General features: G+C 41.7%; 1 protein-coding gene across 2 annotated transcripts in view; it reads left to right on the top strand.

The window, feature by feature from the left end:
* The first annotated feature begins 6,037 nt into the window (after positions 1-6,037).
* The window catches only part of sfxn2 (sideroflexin 2), a 32,435-nt gene continuing 19,448 nt past the window's right edge, over positions 6,038-19,024 (top strand). Inside the window, exons 1-3 of one of the 2 annotated variants that reach the window (XM_061931768.1) lie at positions 6,038-6,155; positions 17,736-17,937; positions 18,010-18,180. In XM_061931768.1, coding sequence (XP_061787752.1) covers positions 17,780-17,937; positions 18,010-18,180 — 329 coding nt within the window. In that variant the 5' untranslated portion in view covers positions 6,038-6,155; positions 17,736-17,779. Of the gene's footprint in view, positions 6,263-17,735; positions 17,938-18,009; positions 18,181-19,024 lie in introns of both variants that reach the window. The other variant, XM_061931767.1, reaches the window with a different exon arrangement.

The raw sequence follows: 19,024 nt of genomic DNA, 5'->3' as shown, positions 1-19,024 counted from the left end.
CTCCTGTCTTCCTCCAGACTCTGGGACCTCGATTTCCAAAGGAAATGCAAAATTTGCTTTCGTCAGAAAACATGACTTTGGACCACTCAGCAGCAGTCCAGCTCTTTTTTTCCTTAGCCCAGGTGAGACGCTTTTCGCGCTGTTTCTTGGTCAACAGTGGCTTGACACGAGGTATACGGCAGTTGAAACCCATGTCTTTCAAGCGTCTCTTGGTGGTGGATCTTGAAGCACTGACTCCAGCAGCTGTCCACTCCTTCTGAATCTCCCCCACATTTTTGAATGGGTTTTTTTTCACAATCTTGACCAGGGCGCGGTGATCCCTATCGCTTGTACACTTTTTCTGACCACAGTTTTTCCTTCCCTTTGCCTCTCCATTAATGTGTTTGGACACAGAGCTCTGAGAACAGCCAGCCTCTTCAGCAGTAACCTTTTGTGTCTTTCCCTCCTTGTGCAATGTGTCGATGGTTGCCTTTTGGACAGCTGTCAAATCTGAAGTCTTCCCCATGTTTGTGTAGGCTTCAGAACTGGACTGAGAGACCATTTAAAGCCCTTTGCAGGTTGTTGTTGTTTGTGGTTACCAGTAGGAAGAACCATGTCGAGCTGCATGAATAACTTGGCTTTAATAAAGACTTCAGGAGGACAGCAATTTTACATACGCACTGCATGAGAGAGTGGTAATAACTGATTCCCCGATGTGCACACCCTGGTGGTGTGTTCGAAAATTACAACAACAAAACAGTCATTTTACCAAATGATCTACATCCTTCCCTTTTAGTTAAGAGTCTTTCATAAAAAACAAAAGCAGATAAGTGAAATTAATATCTATATGTAACAGAGATTAAATCTCTTAACTGTGTAGGGTAAGTACAAACAATTCACTATCTGTATGAAATATCTAAACACATCACAGAACAGGTAGAAAAAATACTATCTCTCAAAATAAATCACATGTACATTTGTTTTTTGTTTTTTCTTACTGCACATATTTTGGATTGGGTCTACACACTCGACCTGCACGTGTTGTATAAGCTGTGTCAGTCTGCGTCATGAATCTGGGTCGAATTGGTGATGCACTTTCCGTTTGCCTAATCACTGTCTCTTCTCTCAGGGGTGTGGGAGGGACTAAGTCCACCACGGTATGTCTACCATCCTGAGAGTCTGCTTCGTCGTTCTGGAGAGGTGTTGGTGGTCGTTCTTGAACCGGGAGGATGTGGCGACGATTCCTTCTGTATCTTCTCCCATCGGATTGGATGATGTAGGAACGTGGCTCTTCGCACAACTTTTCCACTATTCCAAGTCGGTCATGTCCAGCAGGAGTTTGCATACGGATCACTTGCCCTTCTGCCAAGGGACTCAGTGGGCGACTTAACTTGTCGTAGTGACGTTTCACCATAGTTCTCTTGTCGACTAGTCGAGCGTGTACTTGTCTTGAGTCTTTTGCTGTTGGCTGTAGTAGTCTGGTACACACTGGGATAGCTGCGCACGTTTGTCTTGACATTAACCGTTCGGCAGGGGAACCAATGTCCGCATCTCGGGGAATGTTTCTGAGGTTAAGGAGGTTTAGGAAGACATCAGTTTTGTCCCGGTGGGATTTCTCCATCAGTTGCTTGGCACTCCTGACAGCTCTTTCCGCAAGTCCATTCGACTGGGGAAACTCTGGGCTGCTAGTGGTGTGGATGAAGTCCCACTCCTCAGCAAACTTCCTGAATTGTTCACACTTGTACTGTCTTGCATTGTCAGATAGCAGTGTGTGTGGTGTACCATGCACTGAAAAATGTCTTTTCAATTTGGAAATTACAGCTGTCGCTGTGATGTTTTGTAGAAGGTCAATTTCAAACCATCCAGAATAGGAATCCACTAGCACCTGGTAGTGTTGTCCACGCCATTCAAAAATGTCTGTAGCAACTGTGGACCAGGGAAGGTCTGGAACTGGATGGAGATGGAGCGGTTCTTTCTGTTGATGTGGTTTTGTGCTGTTGCACACTGTGCAAGAAAGTAGTTCTTCAGTGATGTCTCGTGACATTGATGGCCAAAAGATGATACCTCTTGCTCTGCGTTTGGTTGCTTCAATGCCTGGGTGACCTTTATGTACAATCTTAATGTACTCTTTTTGTAGTGACCGGGGAATAACTGCTTTCTGCCCTTTTATGACGATTCCATCTTCCACAGTGAGTTCGTCTCTGTAGGGGAAGAAAACTTCAATTGCAGGCTGCAGCTGAGTCTGTCTGGCAGGCCATCCACGCTGGATAACTGTATTGAGAGTCTGCAGTACTTCATCCTCCTCCGTGTGTTTCTTGAGCTCTTCCAGGCGGGCCGTAGAAATGTAGCTCACCGACATGACGTCGAAAGAACCACTATCAGATGGGCTCTCACTGTCTGTCGCATTAGGGGCTCTTGAAAGAGTGTCAGCTATGTACATGTGCTTTCCTTTTTTGTAGACTAAGCTTATGTCATAGCTTTGCAGGCGTAGCAGTATCCGCTGAAGACGGGCAGGGGCATTGTGAATTGGTTTCTTCAAGATAGTCACCAACGGTTGGTGGTCAGTTTCTACTATGGTGGGCTTGCCATACACATACTCTCTGAACTTGGTGCACGCAAACACAACAGCTAGAAGCTCCTTCTCAATTTGAGCGTATCGAGTTTCTGTTTCTGTAAGGGTGCGGGATGCAAAGGCTACTGGCCTTCCATTTTGCATGCAAGCAGCTCCTAGTCCAAAACATGACGCGTCACAGGTCAGCGTGACTGGCTCTTTGACATCGTAGTAGGCCAATACTGGTGGAAAGGAGAGACATGCTTTCAGGCGGTCGAAAGCATCTTGATGTTGCTGGAACCAGCACCATGCCGTCTCTTTGTGAGTCAGCTTCCTCAGTGGCGTTGCGATGTCACTGAGGTTTGGAATGTACTTGCCAAGATAGTTGACCATTCCCAGGAAACGTTGAAGTGAAGTGACATCTGTGGGGACTGGCATCTCCGTGATAGCAGCAGTTTTGGAGGGGTCAGCTTTCAATCCTTTACTTGTGAAGATATGACCAACGTAGCATACTTGGTCAAGTCGAAACTTGCATTTCTGCGGGTTGAGTTTGAGGTTTATTTCCTTCACACGTTCAAGCACTTTTTTTAGGTTGGCGTCGTGCTCCGCCACATCACGACCTCCGATGATGATGTCATCGACAATGACTGAGCATGGATATCCAGCAAAGAGTTGATCCATTGTGCGCTGGAATACCTCGCTTGCAGAGTTAATACCGAAAGGCATGCGAAGGAATCTGTAACGTCCAAAAGGAGTACTGAATGTTGTCTTCATTGAGGACTTCTTGTCCAGGCGGATCTGCCAGAATGAATTTTTTGCGTCTAGCACCGAAAACACTGTTGCACCTGACATTTGTGCTGCTACCTCCTCCACACTTCTCATGGGGTGGTGGGGCTGTTTTAGTGCTTCATTTAAATCTTTGGGGTTGATGCATAATCTGATTTCTGATTTGCCTTTCTTGTGCGCAGCGACCATGGATGACACCCAATCTGTTGGTTCGGTGACTGAAGTAATAACGCCTATGCGTTCCATGCGTTCAAGTTCAGCTTTCACACAATCTTGCATCGCTACGGGGATGCGGTGGGCCGGCCTTACAACAGACGGCACATTGGGGTACACTGTCATTGTGTAAACAACTGGTAGTTCTCCGAGCTCTTCACTGAAGATATCTTGGTATTGTGTGAGGATCCGTGCGCTGAACTCTCCAGTGTTCTCTGTGGTGACATGGTGCACATTGGGACTCAACTCGACTAGCCCCATACGCAGGCATGCACGGAAGCCCAACAGCGATGTCACATTTTTATCCACTATGAAAAATGTCAGTAAGTGGCGCTGTGCCTTTAAAAAGCATGTCAGTGTAGCTTCACCTTGTGTCTCGATTTTGGCTCCTCCGTAAGCAACCAAATGTGTGCTTTTGTTTTGTTTGGCGAGTTTCACGCCGCTGTTTACTCTATTGAAAGTATTTAATGACATTACATTGCATTTAGCACCTGTATCCACTTTCATTTCAGTTGGCACGTCATTTATGCACACTGTGACAAATCCTTCATCTTGGTCTCTTTGTTGTGGATTTACAGTGTCAACGCAATTTTCAATTTCCAAGCCATCCACATAGAATGTGTCATTTTCACTTTGGCTGTGTTGATCCATTGTTACATCATGCACAGACTGTCCATAGCGCTTGTTTGTGGTAAACTTGGACTGGCTCTGTGGCTTTGACTTGCAGCATTTTTTGTAGTGATTTTGTTTCATGCAGTTGTGACATTGTTGTCCAAACGCTGGACACATTTCCTTTTTTGCTGTGTGACTCCCTCCACAATTGTTACACTTTGTGATAGTCTGGGCAATTTTCTGGAATTTGCCTTTAAATTGCTTGTATTGTGTGGGTTTAATCTCATCAATATTGGTAGCTTGTGTAGCCAATGTTTTGATATTTTCCTCTGTCATTTCGTGAATACGGCAGATTGAGATTGCCTTGGCAAGAGTCAATTCACTGTCCCTCAGTAATGTCTTTCTCAGAGAGTCGTTTGTGATGCCACACACAATTTTGTCACATATGAGTTCATCAGTTAGATCTCCAAATTGACATGTTTTGGCTTTAATCTTCAAATCACTGATGAATGATTCCATGCTCTCCCCATGCTTTTGAATTCTCGAATGGAACTTGTGCCTTTCCAATGTTTTGTTCGTTCGCGGATTGCACATTTCTCTGAACTTCCTCTTCAGGCACTCGAGATCTTCCCGCGACTCCGCAGGAGCGAGAATAGCACCGCCCGCGCCGGCGGCACGCACCTCTGGCACGTACGCAAACGAGCGCTCCCTCTCGATCGCTTCTGGACCAGCGAGGTTTAATAGGATGTATGCGCGGGTCTTCGCGGGCTTGTCCGAGTGAGCAGCAGCAATGAAAATGTCATATTCTTGCTCAAAAATGCGCCAGTTCTCCGCGACATTGTCGTTGAAGACGACTGGGTCTGGACGACGAAACCCGTCCGCCATTATGGATCGGCGTGTCCACCGCACGGCAGGGAAAAAATCTCCGGTGGCAAATTTTAGTACAAAAAGTACTCACAGGCGAGAAGTTTGTCCACTACTCTGACACCATGTTGTTGTTTGTGGTTACCAGTAGGAAGAACCATGTCGAGCTGCATGAATAACTTGGCTTTAATAAAGACTTCAGGAGGACAGCAATTTTACATACGCACTGCATGAGAGAGTGGTAATAACTGATTCCCTGATGTGCACACCCTGGTGGTGTGTTCGAAAATTACAACAACAAAACAGTCATTTTACCAAATGATCTACGCAGGTGTTTTGAGTTAATCAGCTGATTAGTTTGTGGCACCAGGTGTCTTCAAAATTTAACCCTTACACAATATTCTAATTTTGTGACACACGGAATTTTGGATTTTCATTTGTTGCCACTTCAAATCATCAAAATTAAATGAAATAAACATTTGAATGCATCAGTCTGTGTGCAATGAATAAATATAATGTACAAGTTACACCTTTTGAATGCAATTACTGAAATAAATCACGTTTTTCAAAATATTCTAATTTACTGGCTTTTACCTGTATATAACAACGGGTGGGTGCGGTTTTGATTAAATGTTAGCTCGGTTGGATGGCGGATGGGTGACGACTTTTGTGATGCGGTTGCGGATGAAATAATTGCCTATCCGCGCATCTCTACTGTCAACTGTCAGTTTAGGCTGCTCGCCGGCTCCTCATCACCACTTCAAGATGGCGGCCGAATTTCTCGCGTCACAGCAGCCAATGCTGCGTCTACTTATAAGATGTATATGCTTTTCCCCCTACTGCGGAAAAGTAAGCCATTCTTTGTCCGCACGTGTCTTTATAAAACAAGGAACGTTTCATTGGACGTGTTTAATTGATAAGTTCATCCACAGCGTGCACGTTACAAGTTAGCATGTCGCTACTATTAGCACAACACGGCTGTCATTATATGAGGCGGGCTTTAGGACCGATTCGACTTCCGCATCAGCCGCCCCCCGGCACGTCATTGGCGGAGAGCTTGCCACGTGCACATGACTCTACTACTGCCACCCGAGCACGTTTGATTAGCTGCCAGCTTTCTCCTCACAGGCGGCGGACGACCCACGTAAAGGTGAGCGTTGTGTCCTTAATTGTTGTAGTAAGTGCTAATGTCCACATGTTTGCGGGGTTTTTTTTCTGTTCCTCGTCGCTACGGGCTCGAAGAGGCAACGCGCCCAGGTAACGCGACACACGAAGTTGCGTCACTCCACTGACATAGTTTGTATTTCACACAACCCCATTCATACAATCTAACCACATGGTCGTCTGTAAATGCAATTAAACGCATGTTAATCAGAATGAAGGCTGCAAAATAGTATTTCGTGCATGGTGGAGTTAACCAGATGTTCTCCGGCCTGTAGAGCCAGTTTGTCCAGCCTCTGTTGCACACTTTGTGTGAGCTGTCACAGATCTTTCCCTATTTATCATATATATATATATATATATATATATATATATATATATATATATATATATATCTATCAGAGGTGGGACCAAGTCATTGTTTTGCAAGTCACAAGTAAGTCTCAAGTCTTTGCCCTCAAGTCCGAGTCAAGTCCCGAGTCAAGACAGGCAATTAGCCCCGAGTCAAGTCCAAAGTCAAGACTGGAAAGTCTCAAGTCAAGTCCTAAGTCCTGCATTTTGAGTTTCGAGTCCTTTCAAGTCCTTTTAACCACAGACTAATATATTAACACAGATTGTGTATGCTTTTCAAACGCTGTATTTATTTATTAAAACAAGTGCATTTTAAATTGCAGGAAAGAAAATTGTGCTGACATTGCACTTTATAATAGCACTATTAACCAGTCATTTTAAACATTAACTCATTCCTTTACAGAACAAACACATTGAAAAATAAAGTGCAAATGTACTTATTTGTACAAAAGTGTTAACATTGAAAAAACATGACATATACGTGAACATAACAAAAAAGTTGTACTTTTTATATGTCAGGGCCCTATGCTGCATTGCATTTGCAAAAGACCAAATTAGCCAAGAGTCTGTCAGTCATTTGTGCACGATGGGGGCGTAGTATGATGCCACCATGGCTGAAAACTCGCTCCACTGGAGCACTGGAGGCAGGCACTGCCAAGACTCTCATGGCCACTCGGAACAGTGAAGGAAGAGTCTTCATGTTCAATGCCCAGAACAAAAGGGGGGAGAGAGTTGTTTTGGGGTGGTGCACTACTTGTAAGTGTATCTTGTGTTTTTTATGTTGATTTAATTAAAAAAAGAAAGAAAAAAAAAAATTATTTCTTGTGCGGCCCGATACCAATCGATCCACGGACCAGTACCGGGCCGTGGCCCGGTGGTTGGGGACCACTGAGGTAAACAACCAACAGTATGTCAGAAAGCTAGCTAAAACGGTACACATATTCATAATATAGTATACATTTTAACTGACCTTTATTTGACTATTTTTGTCTTTTTTTAGGTGGCTAAAATACGCGGTGCTGCTGACCGCCGTCTAACGTTACGTGTGATATATTGACTAACGTAACCCTGCTTAAAAAAAATCACTGAACAAAAAGTATGAATAAGGTAGTGAACTGCAACAGATTCCCGTGTTTGCAATAACGTTATAACGTTAGCAGTGAGTTTACAGCCTCACTGATTTAACTACACAGCAAATAAAAGTCACGTTACTTAGCCAATAAACGTTATCTTACATTCAAAACTTACCGTTCTTTGTGCAACTTCAAATGCCGGACGAAGTTGGAAGTTGTTGCCTCTCCATCAGTAATTTTCGAACCGCATGTGTTGCATACTGCAAACCGTTTTGTGTTGACCACCTCGTAATTTTTATACCCAAACGAAATTATTTTAGGTATCATTTTTTGTTCACTGGCGTGTAGTTTGGACATGTCTTCTTCGTTGGTTGTCCTGCAATTTGATTGGATGAATGCTGTGTGATGAAAACAAAGTAGATCTAATTTGATTGGCTGTTGTACTGAGACAACACCAGCTGACACACGCAACGCTGATAGACAAGTACACAATGAAAAATACGGAGCGCTCCCGAATAACTTTTTCATCTTTGGGTTTTGGGGAAAGTAGCAAGTCATGTCAATTCAAAAGGCTCAAGTCCAAGTGAAGTCACAAGTCATTGATGTTAAAGTCTAAGTCGAGTTGCAAGTCTTTTTACATTTTGTCAAGTCGAGTCTAAAGTCATCAAATTCATGACTCGAGTCTGACTCGAGTCCAAGTCATGTGACTCGAGTCCACACCTCTGATATATATCATATTTATGGTTAAATGTACACGCAATCACGGAGGATGCTGGAGTTGCCAACTAATTCAACTTCCTGTCAACTAATTAACTAAAGTTCCTTGGGTGAATAATACAACCCCCGTTTCCATATGAGTTGGGAAATTGTGTTAGATGTAAATATAAACGGAATACAATGATTTGCAAATCCTTTTCAACCCATATTCAATTGAATGCACTACAAAGACAACATATTTGATGTTCAAACTCATAAACTTTATTTATTTCTTGCAAATAATAATTAACTTAGAATTTCATGGCTGCAACACGTGCCAAAGCAGTTGGGAAAGGGCATGTTCACCACTGTGTTACATCACCTTTTCTTTTAACAACACTCAATAAACAATTGGGAACTGAGGAAACTAATTGTTGAAGCTTTGAAAGTGGAATTCTTTCCCATTCTTGTTTTATGTAGAGCTTCAGTCGTGGAGTCGTATTTTACGCTTCATAATGCGCCACACATTTTTGATGGGAGACAGGTCTGGACTGCAGGCGGAACCAGGAAAGTACCCGCACTCTGTTTTTACGAAGCCACGCTGTTGTAACCCGTGCTGAATGTGGCTTGGCATTACCTTGCTGAAATAAGCCGGGGCGTCCATGAAAAAGAAGGCGCTTAGATGGCAGCATATGTTGTTCCAAAACCTGTATGTACCTTTCAGCATTAATGGTGCCTTCACAGATGTGTAAGTTACCCATGTCTTGGGCACTAATGCACCCCCATACCATCACAGATGCTGGCTTTTCAACTTTGCGTCAATAACAGCCTGGATGGTTTGCTTCCCCTTTGGTCCGGATGACACGATGTCGAATATTTCCAAAAACAATTTGAAATGTGGACTCGTCAGACCACAGAACACTTTTCCACTTTGCATGAGTCCATCTTAGATGATCTCGGGCCCAGAGAAGCCGGCAGCGTTTCTGGATGTGGTTGATAAATGGCTTTCGCTTTGCATAGTAGAGCTTTAACTTGCACTTACAGATGTAGCGACCAACTGTAGTTACTGACACTGGTTTTCTTAGCCCATGTGGTGATATCCTTTAGAGATGGATGTCGGTTTTTGATACAGTGCCGTCTGAGTGATCGAAGGTCACGGTCATACAATGTTGGTTTCCGGCCATGCCGCTTACGTGGAGTGATTTCTCCAGATTCTCTGAACCTTTTGATGATATTATGGACCGTAGATGTTGAAATCCCTAAATTTCTTGCAATTGCACTTTGAGAAACGTTGTTCTTAAACTGTTTGACTATTTGCTCACGCAGTTGTGGACAAAGAGGTGTACCTCGCCCCATCCTTTCTTGTGAAAGACTGAGCATTTTTTGGGAAGCTGTTTTTATACCCAATCATGGCACCCACCTGTTCCCAATTAGCCTGCACACCTGTGGGATGTTCCAAATAAGTGTTTGATGAGCATTCCTCAACTTTATCAGTATTTATTGCCACCTTTCCCAACTTCTTTGTCACGTGTTGCTGGCATCAAATTCTAAAGTTAATGATTATTTGCAAAAAAAAAAATGTTTATCAGTTTGAACATCAAATATGTTGTCTTTGTAGCATATTCAACTGAATATGGGTTGAAAAGGATTTGCAAATCATTGTATTCCGTTTATATTTACATCTAACACAATTTCCCAACTCATATGGAAACAAGGTTTGTATAAACTCACTACACCGGTATGTTTTAGCGCTTTCATGGCGAGTTTACTGACAGATATAAGTAAGAACTTTGCACTACTTTATATTAGAAATGGCAACAGCGGACGATGAAAGTCCCATAACAAGAAGATGGAGAAAAAGAAGAAGCTTATCGACTATAAAGGCGGACGCACGCAATTTTTCAGGATTTATGCAGATCCCAAATACAGATCAGCAGGTACCAGAAGGTAAGAAAAGTTTCTTTTGCGTAATATTACAAAACAAAAGGCCAGATAATGTCTTACCTTATACACACACCATAATAATACTTGTATGTTTAATGCGCCGACAATTTATCCATTGGTGAGGCTTCACAGCTTACCAAAGTCGTACTAAAACATTGTTGATAGATTTTTGAGAGCTGTGTGTAATGTTCTATATTTTCAATGGAACATATAAAATGTTGGTGTTTACCTGAGTCATATTGCCATCATAGTGCAGTCTACACATAGCTCTTATGTTTGACTGCCATCTACTGGTCACACTTATCATTACACCATGGTTAAATGTACAAGCATTCACGGGGAGATACTGGAGTTGTCAACTCGTTCAACTCCCTGTCAACTGATTAACTGAAGTTCCTTGGGTGAATAATGTAAACTCACCACACCAGTATGTTTTAACGCTTTCATGGCGAGTTTACTGACAGATATAAGTAAGAACTTTGCACTACTTTATATTAGAAATGGCAACAGCGGACGATGAAAGTCCCATAACTAGAAGATAGAGAAAAAGAAGAAGCTTATCGACTACAAAGGCGGCCGCGCGCAATTTTTCAGGATTCATGCAGATCCCAAATACAGATCAGCATGTACCAGAAGGTAAGAAACGTTTCTTTTGCATAATATTACAAAACAAAAGGCCAGATAATGTCTGACCTTATACACACACTATAATAATACTCGTATGTTTAATGCGCCGACAATTTATCAACGGTGCGGCTTCATAGCTTACCAAAGTCATACTAAAACATTGTTGATAGATTTTTGAGAGCTGTGTGTAATGTTCTATATTTTCAATGGAACATATAAAATGTTGGTGTTTACTTGAGTCATATTGCCATCATAGTGCAGTCTACACATAGCTCTGATGTTTGACTGCCATCCACTGGTCACACTTATCATTACACCATGGTTAAATGTACAAGCATTCACGGGGAGATACTGGAGTTGTCAACTAGTTCAACTCCCTGTCAACTAATTAACTAAAGTTCCTTGGGTGAATAATGTAAACTCACCACACCGGTATGTTTTAACGCTTTCATGGCGAGTTTACTGACAGATATAAGTAAGAACTTTGCACTACTTTAGATTAGAAATGGCAACAGCGGACGATGAAAGTCCCATAACAAGAAGATAGAGAAAAAGAAGAAGCTTATCGACTACAAAGGCGGACGCGCGCAATTTTTCAGGATTTATGCAGATCCCAAATACAGATCATCGGGTAGCAAAATGTAAGAAACGTTTCTTTTGCTTAATATTACAAAACAAAAGGCCAGATAATGTCTTACCTTATACACACACCATAATAATACTCGAATGTTTAATGCGCCGACAATTTATCAACGGTGCGGCTTCATAGCTTACCAAAGTCATACTAAAACATTGTTGATAAATTTTTTAGAGCTGTGTGTAATTTTCTATATTTTCAATGGAACATATAAAATGTTGGTGTTTACTAGAGTCATATTGCCATCATAGTGCAGTCTACACATAGCTCTGATGTTTGACTGCCATCCACTGGTCACACTTATCATTACACCATGGTTAAATGTACAAGCATTCACGGGGAGATACTGGAGTTGTCAACTAGTTCAACTCCCTATTAACTAAAGTTCCTTGGGTGAATAATGTAAACTCACCACACCGGTATGTTTTAACGCATTCATGGCGAGTTTACTGACGGATATAACTAAGAACTTTACACTACTTTATATTAGAAATGGCAACAGCGCAGGATGAAAGTCCCATAACTAGAAGATAAAGAAAAAGAAGAAGCTTATCGACTATAAAGGCGGCCGCGTGCAATTTTTCAGGATTTATGCAGATCCCAAATACAGATCAGCAGGTACCAGAAGGTAAGAAAAGTTTCTTTTGCATAATATTACAAAACAAAAGGCCAGATAATGTCTTACCTTATACACACACCATAATAATACTTGTATGTTTAATGCGCCGACAATTTATCCATTGGTGAGGCTTCATAGCTTACCAAAGTTGTACTAAAACATTGTTGATAGATTTTTGAGAGCTGTGTGTAATGCTCTATATTTTCAATGGAACATATAAAATGTTGGTGCTTACTTGAGTCATATTGCCATCATAGTGCAGTCTACACATAGCTCTTATGTTTGACTGCCATCTACTGGTCACACTTATCATTACACCATGGTTAAATGTACAAGCATTCACGGGGAGATACTAGAGTTGTCAACTAGTTCAACTCCCTGTCAACTAATTAACTAAAGTTCCTTGGGTGAATAATGTAAACTCACCACACCGGTATGTTTTAACGCTTTCATGGCGAGTTTACTGACAGATATAAGTAAGAACTTTGCACTACTTTAGATTAGAAATGGCAACAGCGGACGATGAAAGTCCCATAACAAGAAGATAGAGAAAAAGAAGAAGCTTATCGACTACAAAGGCGGACGCGCGCAATTTTTCAGGATTTATGCAGATCCCAAATACAGATCATCAGGTAGCAAAATGTAAGAAACGTTTCTTTTGCTTAATATTACAAAACAAAAGGCCAGATAATGTCTTACCTTATACACACACCATAATAATACTCGTATGTTTAATGCGCCGACAATTTATCAACGGTGCGGCTTCATAGCTTACCAAAGTCATACTAAAACATTGTTGATAGATTTTTGAGAGCTGTGTGTAATGCTCTATATTTTCAATGGAACATATAAAATGTTGGTGCTTACTTGAGTCATATTGCCATCATAGTGCAGTCTACACATGTCTGACTACCATCTACTGGTCACACTTATCATTACACCAGGGTTAAATGTACAAGCATTCACGGGGAGATACTGGAGTTGTCAACTAGTTCAACTCCCTGTCAACTAATTAACTAAAGTTCCTTGGGTGAATAATGTAAACTCACCACACCAGTATGTTTTAACGCTTTCATGGCGAGTTTACTGACGGATATAAGTAAGAACTTTACACTACTTTATATTAGAAATGGCAACAGCGGACGATGAAAGTCCCATAACTAGAAGATAGAGAAAAAGAAGAAGCTTATCGACTATAAAGGCGGCCGCGCGCAATTTTTCAGGATTCATGCAGATCCCAAATACAGATCAGCAGGTAACAGAATGTAAGAAACGTTTCTTTTGCTTAATATTACAAAACAAACAAAAGGCCAGATAATGTCTTACCTTATACACACACCATAATAATACTTGTATGTTTAATGCGCCGACAATTTATCAACGGTGCGGCTTCATAGCTTACCAAAGTCGTACTAAAACATTGTTGATAGATTTTTGAGAGCTGTGTGTAATGTTCTATATTTTCAATGGAACATATAAAATGTTGGTGTTTACTTGAGTCATATTGCCATCATAGTGCAGTCTACACATAGCTCTTATGTTTGACTGTCATCTACTGGTCACACGTATTATTACACCATGGTTAAATGTACAAGCATGCACGGGGAGATACTGGAGTTGTCAACTAGTTCAACTCCCTGTCAACTAATTAACTAAAGTTCCTTGGGTGATAAATGAAAACTCACCACACCGGTATGTTTTAACGCTTTCACGGCGAGTTTACTGACAGATATAAGTAAGAACTTTGCACTACTTTATATTAGAAATGTCAACAGCGGACGATGAAAGTCCCATAACTAGAAGATAGAGAAAAAGAAGAAGCTTATCGACTACAAAGGCGGCCGCGCGGAATTTTTCAGGATTTATGCAGATCCCAAATACAGATCAGCAGGTAACAGAATGTAAGAAACGTTTCTTTTGCTTAATATTACAAAACAAAAGGCCAGATAATGTCTTACCTTATACACACACCATAATAATACTCGTATGTTTAATGCGCCGACAATTTATCCATTGGTGAGGCTTCATAGCTTACCAAAGTCGTACTAAAACATTGTTGATAGATTTTTGAGAGCTGTGTGTAATGTTCTATATTTTCAATGGAACATATAAAATGTTGATGTGTACTTGAGTCACATTGCCATCATAGTGCAGTCTACACATAGCTCTGATGTTTGACTGCCATCTACTGGCCACACTTATCATTACACCATGGTTAAATGTACAAGCATTCACGGGGAGATACTGGAGTTGTCAACTAGTTCAACTCCCTGTCAACTAATTAACTAAAGTTCCTTGGGTGAATAATGTAAACTCACCACACCGGTATGTTTTAACGCTTTCATGGCGAGTTTACTGACAGATATAAGTAAGAACTTTGCACTACTTTATATTAGAAATGGCAACAGCGGACGATGAAAGTCCCATAACTAGAAGATAGAGAAAAAGAAGAAGCTTATCGACTATAAAGGCGGTCGTGCACAATTTTTCAGGATTTATGCAGATCCCACATACAGATCAGCAGGTAACAGAATGTAAGAAACGTTTCTTTTGCTTAATATTACAAAACAAACAAAAGGCCAGATAATGTCTTACCTTATACACACACCATAATAATACTCGTATGTTTAATGCGCCGACAATTTATCAATGGTGCGGCTTCATAGCTTACCAAAGTCGTACTAAAACATTGTTGATAGATTTTTGAGAGCTGTGTGTAATGTTCTATATTTTCAATGGAACATATAAAATGTTGGTGTTTACTTGAGTCATATTGCCATCATAGTGCAGTCTACACATAGCTCTGATGTTTGACTGCCATCTACTAGCCACACTTATCATTACACCATGGTTAAATGTACAAGCATTCACGGGGAGATACTGGAGTTGTCAACTAGTTCAACTCCCTGTCAACTAATTAACTAAAGTTCCTTGGGTGAATAATGTAAACTCACCACACCGGTATGTTTTAACGCTTTCATGGCGAGTTTACTGACAGATATAAGAACTTTACACTACTTTATATTAGAAATGGCAACAGCGGACGATGAAAGTCCCATAACTAGAAGATAGAGAAAAAGAAGAAGCTTATCGACTATAAAGGCGGCCGCGCGCAATTTTTCAGGATTTATGCAGATCCCAAATACAGATCAGCAGGTAACAGAATGTAAGAAACGTTTCTTTTGCTTAATATTACAAAACAAAAGGCCAGATAATGTCTTACCTTATACACACACCATAATAATACTCGTATGCTTAATGCGCCGACAATTTATCAACGGTGCGGCTTCATAGCTTACCAAAGTCGTACTAAGACATTGTTGATAGATTTTTGAGCGCGGTGTCTACACATAGCTCTTATGTTTGACTGCCATCTACTGGTCACACTTATCATTACACTATGGTTAAATGTACACACATTCACGGGGGATACTGGAGTTGTCAACTAGTTCAACTTCCTGACCGATGCAGCAATTAGGCATGCCAACAACTTTTTTATCCATTCATGTGTTCATCAAAATACATTTTTGCTGGCCTTTACATATCTTACTTAAATCCACAGGCTCACCCTTCCACTTCTGATGACCTACATTCTGCAGAAGGAATGTCCTGTAGGCCCTATCACTTCCAGGCACGTTAGTAAAACTGGACGTTATGTCACGCGTTAGATACAAGCGTTCTGGCTCTTGCAGGGTTCACATTGAAAGCAAACAAGAACCAGAACAATCCAGTCCGGGTCAGGCCTGGTCACGCATTCTCCTTCGAAAACCTTGCGAAAACAGCCACTGATAATATTCAACGAAGCATGTGAATAATTAGTGGTGGACGACGCTGTTCCTTTCCACCAGGAGTTGGTCAATGATTTCTAGTGCAGGATTGTCTACTGGGGGAAGGTTGTTTAGGATTTAGTGACAAAGTGTAAAATGCGGCTTTTATTGTGGCCAAAAAGCTGCACACGACAAAAACACTTCTGCACCATCAATATAATAGAAATTAGGGATGTCCCGATCTAGGTTTTTGCACTACCGATACTGACCGATACCGATACTGGCCTATCCGAGCATTTATTAAAGTTAAAGTTATTTAGCCTACTTAGTTGTCAGAATCATGTTGAAAAGGGTTTTAGTACTCTTGATAACAACTAGCCAGCTGAATTAGGGGAGTTTGAATAATACACAATGGTTGGTAACAAGAAACTGACCTGTTTATTCAAGGATAAACACAAAATAGACAAAATTATACATGACAAACAGAAATGGCATCATTGAACTAGGGCTGGGCGATATGGCCTTTTTTTTATATTGCGATATTTTAAGGCCATATTGCGATACACAATATATATCTCGATATTTTGCCTTAGCCTTGAATGAACACTTGATGCATATAATCACAGCAGTATGATGATTCTATGTGTTTTGATTGATTGATTGAGACTTTTATTAGTAGGTTGCACAGTGAAGTACATATTCCGTACAATTGACCACTAAATGGTAACACCCCAATAAGTTTTTCAACTTGTTTAAGCCGGGGTCCACTTAAATTGATTCATGATACAGATATATACTATCAGATATATACTATCATCATAATACAGTCATCACACAAGATAATCACATTGAATTATTTACATTATTTATAATCCAGGGTGTGGAGGGGGGCGCCGGATGTAAATGCCAAAAAGACAGCCAAAAGAGTTTGATATGAGAATAAATCTAAAGTTAAAATATAGGGTAGAAATGCACCCATTTGCAGGAAATGTAGTCTTGATTTTCAAAATTTTCTTTCAAGGCTTACATGTCTACATTGAAACATTCTTCTTCATACTGCATTAATATATGCTACTTTTAAACTTTCATGCAGAGAAGGAAATCACAACTAAAAAAATCACTAATTTTTTCATACGGTGTTGATGTGGAAATTTTTGCCTCGGCATTTTGATGTTGTGGACGTGTGGCACCGAATGGAGATAAGCGTCTCGTCAGACGTCACAATATTTGAACAATGATGACGAAAACTGTTTTCTCTTTCGTGTCCGTGTGTCGAAAATTGTTATGCGCTTAATTTTTTTATTTGATTTTGTGCAAGGCATATAATTGCTATGCGCACAGGCGCGCACCTTAGAGGGAACATTGGTCACACGGCTGCGCTAGCATCACAGCTAACGTTAGCCATGCTGCTACCTCTCTGCTCGGGGAGGACTTATACGTATGTGACATATGACGTGACAGTATGTGACGTGTGTAAGAAGGTGCGCTTTCTGTCTGTGAGAGGGAGACACAGGAAAGAGTGAGAAGAGCCTGTCGTGTAATGCCAGCAGCTAAAAGCAACTGCGTGAGAATCCACAGACCTGTGGATGTGTTGAAGGTGTGCTGGAAAATGCGGAACGGAAATTAGGGAGCAGCAGAAAAGTGGAATGTATTATTTAAATCGGTGCGTTAGAAAACACGTACCGGAGTTTTTTTTTAAACTGGATATGGATCGGCATTTTCCCATGCCTTGCCGATACGCATTTTTTGGCAAATATCGGCGGCCGATCCGATCCAAATATCGGATCGGGACATCCCTACATTATACATCAATCAATAACGTCTGACCCATAACTAATAACTGCCTGTTCTTCAGGTCTGCAAGACCAGCCGCCTTGGATTAGCCCACCAGGAACCGTCATGGCGCTGACCTCCACGTTCGACATTGACGCACCGCGATGGGACCAGTCCACATTCACGGGCCGGCTGAAGCACTTCTTCAACATCACCGACTGGCGGACGGCGCTCCTGCCGGACTCGCGCCTGGACGAGGCCAAAGCCTTAGTGGAGAGCTGCAGGTAAGAATAAGAACGGGAGCTGGCTGGTGGGATTCGTACGTGCTGCGTTCAAGTGCACGTTCCACGTTTCAGGGCAGGTTCCGTCCCACCGGGCACCACGGAGGAGCAGCTCCACTACGCCAAGAAGCTCTATGACTCCGCCTTTCACCCCGACACGGGGGACCGTATGAACCTCATCGGACGTATGTCCTTTCAGGTACCAGGAGGCATGGCCATCACGGGCGCCATGCTCCAGTTCTACAGGTACTTCAAAGAGAGTCTCTCGTCGGCGACCCAAATGTCCCAAAAAATATATCATGTATTGCAGTAGGAGTTGTCAACAATACCAACACGCAAAAAAATGCATCAATACTTGCTTTTTTCAGTATCATTAGTACTAGAGATGTCCGATAATAAGATTTCAGTGTGTGTTTAAAGGGGAACATTATCACCAGACCTATGTAAGCGTCAATATATACCTTGATGTTGCAGGAAAAAAGACCGTATATTTTTTTAACCGATTTCCAAACTCTAAATGGGTGAATTTTGGCGAATTAAATATTCGCTCTCGGAGCAATGACGTCACAACGTGGCGTCACATCGGGAAGCAATCCGCCATTTTCTCAAACACCGAGTCAAATCAGCTCTGTTATTTTCCGTTTTTTCGACTGTTTTCCGTACCTTGGAGACATCATGCCTCGTCGGTGTGTTGTCGGAGGGTGTAACAACACGAACAGGGACGGATTCAAGTTGCACCAGTGGCCCAAAGATGCGAAAGTGGCAAGAAATCGGACGTTTGTTCCGCACACTTTACCGACGAAAGCTATGCTACGACAGAGATGGCAAGAATGTGTGGATATCCTGCAACACTCAAAGCAGATGCATTTCCAACGATAAAGTCAAAGAAATCTGCCGCCAGACCCCCATTGAATCTGCCGGAGTGTGTGAGCAATTCAGGGACAAAGGACCTCGCTAGCACGGCAAGCAATGGCGGCAGTTTGTTCCCGCAGACGAGCGAGCTAAACCCCCTATCGACCCTAGCTTCCCTGGCCTGCTGACATCAACTCCAAAACTGGACAGATCAGCTTTCAGGAAAAGAGCGCGGATG

Source organism: Nerophis lumbriciformis, linkage group LG39 (genome assembly GCF_033978685.3).
Source record: "Nerophis lumbriciformis linkage group LG39, RoL_Nlum_v2.1, whole genome shotgun sequence".
NCBI lineage: Eukaryota > Metazoa > Chordata > Actinopteri > Syngnathiformes > Syngnathidae > Nerophis > Nerophis lumbriciformis.
This window is presented reverse-complemented; position numbering and strand designations above follow the sequence as displayed.